At 44.0% G+C, this 9,404-nt stretch overlaps 1 protein-coding gene across 7 annotated transcripts in view; it reads right to left on the bottom strand.

The window, feature by feature from the left end:
- Window positions 1–1,112: 1,112 nt before the first annotated feature.
- Window positions 1,113–9,404, bottom strand: part of LOC113984483 (coiled-coil domain-containing protein 180-like) — a 31,029-nt gene continuing 22,737 nt past the window's right edge. For 6 of the 7 annotated variants that reach the window (XM_027714525.2, XM_027714522.2, XM_027714521.2 and 3 more), the window contains 7 exons: window positions 9,241–9,382; window positions 8,659–8,819; window positions 7,720–7,857; window positions 6,588–6,699; window positions 6,239–6,344; window positions 5,202–5,340; window positions 3,478–3,832 (listed from right to left, as the gene is read on the bottom strand). In XM_027714525.2, coding sequence (XP_027570326.2) covers window positions 3,701–3,832; window positions 5,202–5,340; window positions 6,239–6,344; window positions 6,588–6,699; window positions 7,720–7,857; window positions 8,659–8,819; window positions 9,241–9,382 — 930 coding nt within the window. In that variant the 3' untranslated portion in view covers window positions 3,478–3,700. Of the gene's footprint in view, window positions 1,362–3,477; window positions 3,833–5,201; window positions 5,341–6,238; window positions 6,345–6,587; window positions 6,700–7,719; window positions 7,858–8,658; window positions 8,820–9,240; window positions 9,383–9,404 lie in introns of those variants that run through there. The other variant, XM_039391382.1, reaches the window with a different exon arrangement.

Below are 9,404 nucleotides of genomic sequence, written 5' to 3'. Positions count from 1 at the left end.
GAGGAGAGGAGAGGAGAGGTTCGGAGAGGAGAGGTTCGGAGAGGTTCGGAGAGGTTCGGAGAGGAGAGGCGAGGTTCGGAGCGGTCGGCGGAGGTTCGGAGAGAGGGAGAGGCGAGGAGAGGAGAGGAGAGGAGAGGAGCGGAGAGGAGAGGAGAGGAGAGGAGAGGCGAGGAGAGGAGAGGCGAGGAGAGGAGAGGAGCGTTCGGAGAGGAGAGAGGAGATGAGAGGTTCGGGAGAGGAGAGGAGAGGAGAGGTTCGGAGAGGTTCGGATTTACGGGCGCGGTTCGGAGAGGGAGGGAGAGGAGAGGAGAGGAGAGTAAGGAGGAGTTTCGGCGAGGAGAGGAGGAGGAGAGGTCGGAGAGGAGAGGTTCGGAGAGGTTCGGGCCGAGGTTCGGCGCGTTCGGAGAGGTTCGGATAGGTCGGAGAGGAGAGGTTTCGGAGAGGAGAGTCTGAGAGGAGAGGTTCGGAGAGGTTCGGAGAGGTTCGGAGAGGTTCGGAGAGGTTCGGAGAGGTTCGGAGAGGTTCGGAGAGGAGAGGTTCGGAGAGGAGAGGAGAGGAGAGGAGAGGAGAGGAGAGGAGAGGAGAGGAGAGGAGAGGAGAGGAGAGGAGAGGAGAGGAGAGGCGAGGAGAGGAGAGGAGAGGAGAGGAGAGGAGAGGAGAGGAGAGGAGAGGAGAGGAGAGGAGAGGAGAGGAGAGGAGAGGAGAGGAGAGGAGAGGAGAGGAGAGGAGAGGAGAGGAGAGGAGAGGAGAGGAGAGGAGAGGAGAGGAGAGGAGAGGAGAGGGGAGGAGAGGGGAGGAGAGGAGAGGAGAGGAGAGGAGAGGAGAGGAGAGGAGAGGAGAGGAGAGGAGAGGAGAGGAGAGGAGAGGAGAGAGTGGGTGGCCAGGAGACCTGTCAGGAGCTGGAGAAAAGCACTTAAGCTGGAGGCACCAGAAGGAACAACATCGATTTTGTAACCAGCAAAGGAAAAAAAAAAAAAACAAAAAGCTCACAAAAGCAAAATCTGTCATAAAGCAGAGGCCTGGAAATTAAAAAAGAGAGGAAAAAAATAGAACAAGAAAAAGTACTTCTCAAGTAAAAGGAAAGATTAAAAAATAAAAAAAAATCACTAAATATATAGATATATATTTGTAGTGCAAGTCAGAGTCAAGCAGGCATGCGAGAGGTTAGTTCTACTCACTGTCGGCAGGTTTGCTATCACTTAGGAAAGGCTCCATGATGTCCATTGGTATTTTAATCCTTGGGACTTTTTCTGAGTAGGGGCAGTCAGACTGTGAAAGAAACGTGTAAAAGCTCTTAGAACGTTCCCACTGCTCTCTCTCTTATCGTCTCCCACACATTAAAATTATCCTTCACATAGTTTCTGTAGGAACGGGGAAAAAAAAAGAAGGAAAAAGAGAAAAGCATTGTCCAGCTTAGTTTTAGTTGCCTGGTGGATTCCACTGGTTCCCCACTGCACCCCACTTCCCCTTGTTCTTCACACTCCAAAAGTAAAACAGACTGAAAGGATAATCTTGTGGAATTGTAAATTAACACAGATCTTCCCCTTTCCCACCCCACCAGCTTTTAAGACACCATCCCATTCTGCTTGGAGTCGGCTGCAGGAAATACAGACAGAAAACGGATCTGTAGGCAGACATAGCAGGGCACTGGCTGCTGGGAAAGCTCATCCAAACCCTTTATCCTGCCGGCATTTCTGTAAAAGCCCTTAGTTGTTCCCAGTTGCTCTATGAGGGCAGAGGTTCCGTATGCTGGGCTGGTTCAGCAACTCCTCTTTAATTGGGGTAAAACCCAGCCTCGTTACACCTCTAGTTCATCAATTCCAGGACCCTTGGAGGGATTCAGGATCCCTGGCCTGGCAGGACAAACAGCAACCAGGTCAGGAAGAGGCAAAGGGAAAAGCTGGGGTACCAGCAGGGCTTACACCCCACTGCCTTCTGTCACCCACCTGCTTATGCTTAGCAGACGGGACTTGGAATTATTCTGCTTTGTTAAAAATAAAGGAAACTTCTCATAGCCAAGGAAAGGCTGATATTGCCTAACTTGGCAAAGGCAGGAAGGTGGGATTTGCAAGAAACATTGGGACAGCAGACCTGTGCCCCAGGACAGAAAGCCTGTGAGCTTTGGCTTTCAGGTGCAGTGTGTGGCACAGCCTGGGCACTCCGTGGGCAACCAGGGCTTCCTGTGCTTGCACCTTTTCCCTGGGAGGAATCTTTGTCCATATGGAATTTTTATAGTCGGACTGGATATTACAGTGCAGGGCTTTAAGACAGAGCAGTCCTTTTCCTTCAGGTTCTTCTGTAGCCCCGCGAACCGTCTTGGTAGTGGCGAAGCCTTGACGGAGCTCTACAGGACCCAGCTCCCGAGGCATCTCCCTCAGGAATCCTGACAGCAACACACAGGCAGGCCACAGATGTTGCTTCCTGGCTGGCACAGGGCTTGTGGCCACCTCTTAGGGCCAGGTTAGTTTTTTTGTGTGGGTCAATCACCCAAGGCAAAAATACCCTCTCCCATTAAACATCCCTCCCCTTACAGCGATGCAGGGGAAAGAAAAATTCCGTGCCTGGTTTTTTAGAACAAGTAAACCTATGAGAGTAGGCAAGGGAAGGGACTTGTATGCAAGGCAAAGCAAGGCAGCAGCAGGTAAAGCACAGCACAGTAAGGGAGGGACAGTTAAGGCAAGGGCAAGCAAGGGCAAGGCAAGAGGAGGGAGGGGGGCAAGGGAAGGCAAGAAAAGGGAGGGGCGAGGCAAGAGAGGGCCAAGGCAAGGCAAGGCAAGGGAGGGGCAATACAAGAATGGAGAGGGGCAAGGTGAGCTAGGGAGGGGCAGGCAAGGCATGGCAATGAAAGGAAGGGGCAGGTAACAGTAGACAACACAAAGGAGAAGTAGGAGAGGCAAGGAAAGGCATAAGAGGGGTAGGCAAGGCAAGGCAAAGGTAGGCAAAGCAAGACAAGGCAAGGGAGGCATAGCAAAGCAAGGCAAAGAGAGGGGCAAAGGAAGGGCAAAGAAGGCAATGCAAGGAAAGGAAGGGCAAGGGAGAGGCAAGGTAGGGGCAAAGCAAGGTAAGGCAGGGGCAGGCAAGGTATGGCAATGAAAGAAGGGGAAGGCAAGGGTCAGCAACACATGGGAGAAGCAGAAGAGGCAAGGAAAGCCATGGGAGGGGCAGGCATGGCAAGGCAAGGCTTGTTGAACCAAGACAGCATAAGATGTATCTCTTTTTCAGGCTGGCCGTCTCCAGTCAGAGATCTCCATGCAGAGCTGCTCGGACACAGAGGCCTTGATACAAGGGTGCATAGTTAGGGATAGTTTTCCTCCATGCCTTGGAGAGTTTTCAGACCAAACCAGCTGAAGGCAGCAAAGTTGCAACAAAACAAACTCAGCTAATAAATATGCATTAAGAGCCCTTGCACAAAGGGTTTGTGTGCACAAATACTCATAAGTGAATAGTAACAGATGATACTGTAGCCAAATCAAGAGATTATGTAAATTGTAAAGATGAGTTTATGAATTGTCTTAAAAATACATATGAGGAAACAAGAGTGGTAACACAATGCAAAAAGGCAAAAATTAGCTTCTTTCAATGCAGCAGATTAGTGAGATAAAAGAAAAAAAACTCTATTGGACTAACTCTGTAACATTGCTGACATTAGCACAAACTTGTCAATTTACACCAACAAAGACTCAGCAAGAATTGACTGATCTCAGAGGTAGAGTTGCTTTATCTTTTGGATGGATTGTTCCCACCAATCTTGCCAACGCTGAATTGCCAGCAGCCGAGCTGCGCTTTCTTCCTTGATCTGGGCGAACAGCTGCTCAAGCTTACATTTGTATTTCTGTATAAAAAACAATTAAGGACACAATTGGTGGTGATGAAATATAATTTTACTTTGCCTAAATCCAGGTCCTGATCCATTGTGCCAGAGGACTGCATAGAGGCCACTTATTTTCTACCTTTGACAACAGAACTATGTGAATAATTAATTGTTCACCATGTCCCTTCTGTGTTCCTTTTAAAGACATCTGGAACTAAGTTATCAGCAATATTTAACTTTTGCTAAAATGCAAGATCTTCATCTCACTTCCATTATCTCCTAAGATTAGAGAGTTGCCTACCCTCGAGACCCAAGCATGCATCTGCAACATGGGATGCACTCAGGCTCTGGCCAAAACTTCTTAACTCACAAGTATTACCTGAACTACTATCAAGCTGCTAAAAAGGTATTTCATCTAAACAGAAACTTGTAGTCTACTATGAAAACCTCAAAGGCCCTGTGTTAAGGAGTCCATGCTTCAAAACATAAAATACTGTGTTTTTAATGCAACACACATGCAGGAAAATATTTTTGTGGCATGTATCCAACTGTTTGTATCCGACCAAAAAGGTTCCCTTCAAAGCTGTGCTGTAACCAGCTGCTTGGGCACCAGGACCAGATACATAAAACACTCATGCAAATTGATATTTTTGATGACATCTGCCATTGTTGACAGTGTATTTTACATTCCCCTATTAAATACCTATATTTTTTAAAAGTTAATTCAGTTCACCAGTCCACATCAGACGCATAAATACTGATCATTTCTTTCCAATTGATTTAACATAAGAATATTCTTCCAGCTGCCGAGCACTGCTGTTCTGCAAGTGATTGTCAGTGCCAGTCAGAGGGTCAGAGCTGTCTGCAGCATGTTCATTCTTCTAGCAGCCTCAGTGAAGAAAGAGTGATCATTTTTACGGTGAAAACAGTGATCTGTGATATTTCTGGATATAAGATAGGTATGTGGTATTTTATAGCCCTTTACCTGTTATTGAAAAATCAGCCTTTGTGATCTAACTCTAAACTGTAGGCTTTAGAAAGAAGGGTGAGTGAAAGCAGCACTGGAGCAGCGTTGGGGCAGAAGCTGCTTTTGGAACTGTGGTGCTGCTGAATGCAGTGCCCTGTTTTTGACACCATCCGTGCTTCTCTGCTGAAACAATTCCCCTTTGTCATGCCTCCGAATGAGAGGGTTCCCTGAGAAACCAACCCTGTCTGCTTCTGACAATATCACGAAGAAACGGACACAAGAGAGGACTTCTACACATGGATAATAGGGCTTTAAAATCTGAAAACACTGTGTATGTTAAAATTTACACATAGATACGATTCTGTGGTTTTCTTCTTAAAAAAACCTAACCCCCAACAGCAGCAGCCCCACTCACAGACCCACCTGGTATGCAGCTTGTCTCGCATCCATCACTGCTAGATGGCCCAGGGTAGTCTGAGCTGTTGAAACCGCTGCAGTTCCTCTGCAAAGAACATAGGCTGGAGCTTCAGGAAGAGTAGTCTCAGGTATTCCTGGCCAAGTCCTTTAAAAAACCAAACCAACCAACCAAAAAACACACGAGAGAGAAACTTAGAAAAGAGAGTGTATCATACTAATTAACATTACTTGTACGAAAGTGCAAAAGATCAATTTTATTTTTTTTTTAATCTCCACAAAAGGCTTACCCTAAAACTTCTTTGTTTAGTACAACCACCTTTTCTTTTAAGACTTCAGGATCTCTGCACAGTATTGAATTCTTATCTTCTGAATGACAATACACAGTATATTCATAGATCTGAAAGTGCTGAATTGATAACTAGTGGCTAGCAAATGGCATAGTAATAGCCATGACATTCTATTGTTTTACACTACAATATGTAATTCACTTTTATTTGGATCCATTGTAATTCTTTCTTTAAAATCACCACCCACCCAAACTGCCCCATAACTAGTTCAATGACATCACTAAGAATGAGCATAGTGCAAGTGTAGAAAACCCTTCCAGAAGATTTTACTAGGAGGAGATTAGGGTTTTTCGCTTAAGAAAGCTTTCCTGCCTGGAAAGAGGCATCTGTCCCAGAGACAGTTTTGGAATGTTTCTCTTCCTGCATTCCGGAGAAGCTCTCCCTGGTATGAGAAAAGATAAGTTGTCACAGACACGTTTGAGGGACAATAAAAGCCCTGAGAAGAACAGGAGGCATGTCTTTTCCCAGGCCTGGTGCAGTTTTGTGCTGATATGTTGTGTTCTCAACTTTTGAAAATAAAGTCTCCTAAATCCTTCCACTGCCTGATATCTTTGGAGTACCTGCATGTATTTGACCCTTACAATGAGTATTCAGCAGCTTCATCAAGTGCAGCAAAAAAACTATGAGGACAGTGCCTGGTACCAATTTAGAGAAGAGAAATTAGACAGAACAGTGTTCAGTATCTTCAAACATTACCCCCTCCCTCGTTTGATTAACTGTTGAACTTTAGAGGTTTCTAGAGGAAGTCCAGCTTGTTTCTGATGGATTAAAGTCGACATCTTCTCTCTAGGTCTTTCAGTGTCTGGAAGATAATAGAAGATCTACTCAGCAAAAGTAAAACAATGGCAGAAACATGATTGTTTTGGAGGAACTACATGCAGCTTGATGCTCTACACTTTCAAGAAATAGCTTTGTGGGCTTCATTACACAAATCTTTGCATTTAAAATATTACAGCATATAAAAGCCTCTGCTTCCTAGGGGTAGTCTGCTGCAGTCTTTGAAAAGGGAGAGAAGGCCTGAACAAGCAATTTCTTCTTTACTTACCTGCTACTTGTATGTCATCAACGGTGATGGTTTCATCCAATTCCAAGAGCAGCTTTTCAGTGAGGGCAGCCAGTGCAGAAAAAAAGCTCTGAGCACACTCAGCAGCACAGTCCTGTTGGGATATTGGAGACAAGTGAGAGAAATTATTTTGATAATTTGATCTTTTAATTTGGCTCCAAAAGAACTACACAAGTATCCAACCTTGACTTTCTGCAGCAGGTGCAGATAACAGACATAAAGCTTGAAGTCGCACATAAAAGGGTCTCAAAGCATCTCTATGCAGTATTCTTAACACTGCCTGATCATTTAAAGTTCACAAAACTGTAGAGTTCTGTGTATAGGTACCCATCATATATATATTTGTGTTAAACCTGAGAAAAACAGCTGTCTGTAAATGCATCCTTCTTCCCAAAGCAAAGACCATTTTGGAACTCGGGTACTTTGGGTGGAAGTGCTTTGGCCAGGTGTTATTCTAAAAGAGGGTATTTGTGTTTCTGTGTCTGTAGGCAGAGTTAAAAGTAGAAGGAGCTGTTACTTTGGAATTAAAAATATATATACTCTGCAGACAGTATAGAATTTGGAGTAAGTGGCCTGAGAGAAGAAAATAAAGAGCTTTAGTGCTGGGCAAACAACCTTCAATAAACCCCTGGGGTGGAGGGGGAAAAGTGTTTTGATTCCTGAATCTCTCCTGTAAATTCTGCTTATTCCAGTACTTAATCTTGTGCGGAAAAGTGTCAATTATTTGCACTAATGAAATGCACAGAGAAGAAAGAAACCCTTTCAGGCATCTGTTGTCTGCAAAGAAGAGAACTAACCAGAGGATGTCACCCCTGCAGCCAACACTCCTATCTACCATTAAGCTCACAGCCAGCATGCTCTATGAATGATACACAAGATCAGTTAGTTCCACAATAAATCTATACATGTCTATGTGTGCATGTGTATTTATGTCAATATTGAGCTAATGTTGATAATACATAACTTAAAAGTTGAACGATATGTGACCAGGATTGCCTAGAACTGAAAACATTTTCAAGTTTCCTTTAGACGGGGAGGAAAAATGTACCCAAAATGCACTCTCCTTTCCAAATGCAACATTTAAATTCACAGTAAGCAAGGGTTTTACAATTACCTGCAGCATCTTTGTGTTGAGGTGAACACCCTCAGTTTGATCTTTTTGCCTTTTTATTTCCTCTTGGCACAAAGCCTCCAGCTGAAGGGAGTTGTTTGGGTGTCCCAGGGAGTAATGTAATTTTCTCCGGTGCACAGTCTTTAAGGAAATACACGAGAAAGAAATGCCTTCAGTAAATAATGTACTTTTAGTCATAATAAGGAAGAAGTAAAACCAAAACATTTTATATAAAAGTATTCAGAAAGACAAAGAAAACAGAGCTACTCCGTGGCTGTCTGGAGATAAACCTTGCAGTGCAGTATGCACTAAATTGCCTCTCTGCTGGAGGACAGGGCCTGTGGTCTCACTTCAGGGTTTGTTTTCAGTAAACAATCATCTCTCCTACCAAGTGGTAAAGAAGATACTTTTTTATAACTCTATATTTGTAATTTTTTCCTGAATTTAGCTTAATACTCAGAGCAACAAAACCTGAAGTTACTGTAGCCTTTTCTGCATGATCTCCATTATGATTCTGTTCTGAGTTCTGACATTACTGGAAAAAAAATATGCCTCTTTTATGAATAATAGTAAATAATAGTATTTCATTACCCATATATCATAGTCCCTATAAAGGAGTGCAGCCATGCAGTAGGAGCTGTATGGCCCTACCACAAGGTCACAGCCCTTGCAGAGTTGACAGTCCAAGTGTAAGGTTACAGGCAGAGTTGACAAGGTAAGAAAAGGGCAGACCAGTGCTGGAAGAAGGGAGAAAAAGGACTGAGTTCCAGGAAATACAAAGCTTCCAGGAAAACTACCCAGACTAACTGCAAACACAGAAACTACACCTCAGCTCAGCAGGGACTGATGAAGCAAAGAGCGAAAATGAAAAAAAGAAAATTTTATCAGATGCATTTAGCATTGCTTACACTGGAAGCATTCCAATATATCCATGATAGATACCTTCATATCCTCCCACTCTCCCAGCTGTCTGTTGAAGAGGTGCTGAATCTGAGCAGTGGAAGAGCTGAGTTTCTGCTCATGTTCTCTTAAAAGACTATCCACTGCCAACTGGGAGACAGAAGAGAGCTCCTCCTCAAACCACTTCAGCTGATCCCGAAATTCTTTTGGGAAAAAACAGGGCGTGTACGTGACACAGAAGTATTAATTGCAAGGAAAAAAACCCCACTCAGTCCAGATGAACACACACTGCAAGGGTCAAACAGCCTGGAATTTTCTCTCTCAGAGATTCTGTCTCTGCCATTTCTTTTCCTAGGTCCAGTGCTTTGAGAAACGTACACTTGCCTAAAGATGTGACCTGTACAGGTCTTTCAACTTAGTCAAGTGCCCTTCTGCTATGATTTTTGTAGCTGAGAATACTCAGAAAAGTATATTGGCTCAAGTCCCAGTAAAATCAACTGGAGTTTTCCCACTGAGTCTGATGGATTAAGACAACGACATTAATTCTTGGTCACTGCAATTTTCAGCTTACATATTGAAAAATTGCACACACAAGAAATTAAAATCTTAAAGGAGTGAATTTACCTCCAAGACAGAAATTGTAGTAATCATCTGCCTGTCTTTTGTATGACAGTAGTTTCTGTCTGAGCTTTTCTGCCCAACGTTCAAAAGTCTCTGGCAGATATTTAGGTATTCCCATCTGAGGTGTCTTTTCTCCATAAAAATCCTACAGAAGGGAACAAAAAACA

The sequence above is a fragment of the Pipra filicauda genome, unplaced genomic scaffold, assembly GCF_003945595.2.
Source record: "Pipra filicauda isolate LSUMZ 115617 unplaced genomic scaffold, ASM394559v2 scaffold951_size46496_pilon, whole genome shotgun sequence".
Lineage (NCBI taxonomy): Eukaryota > Metazoa > Chordata > Aves > Passeriformes > Pipridae > Pipra > Pipra filicauda.
The sequence above is the reverse complement of the archived record's forward strand: the minus strand, read 5'-3'. Positions and strand labels throughout refer to the sequence as shown.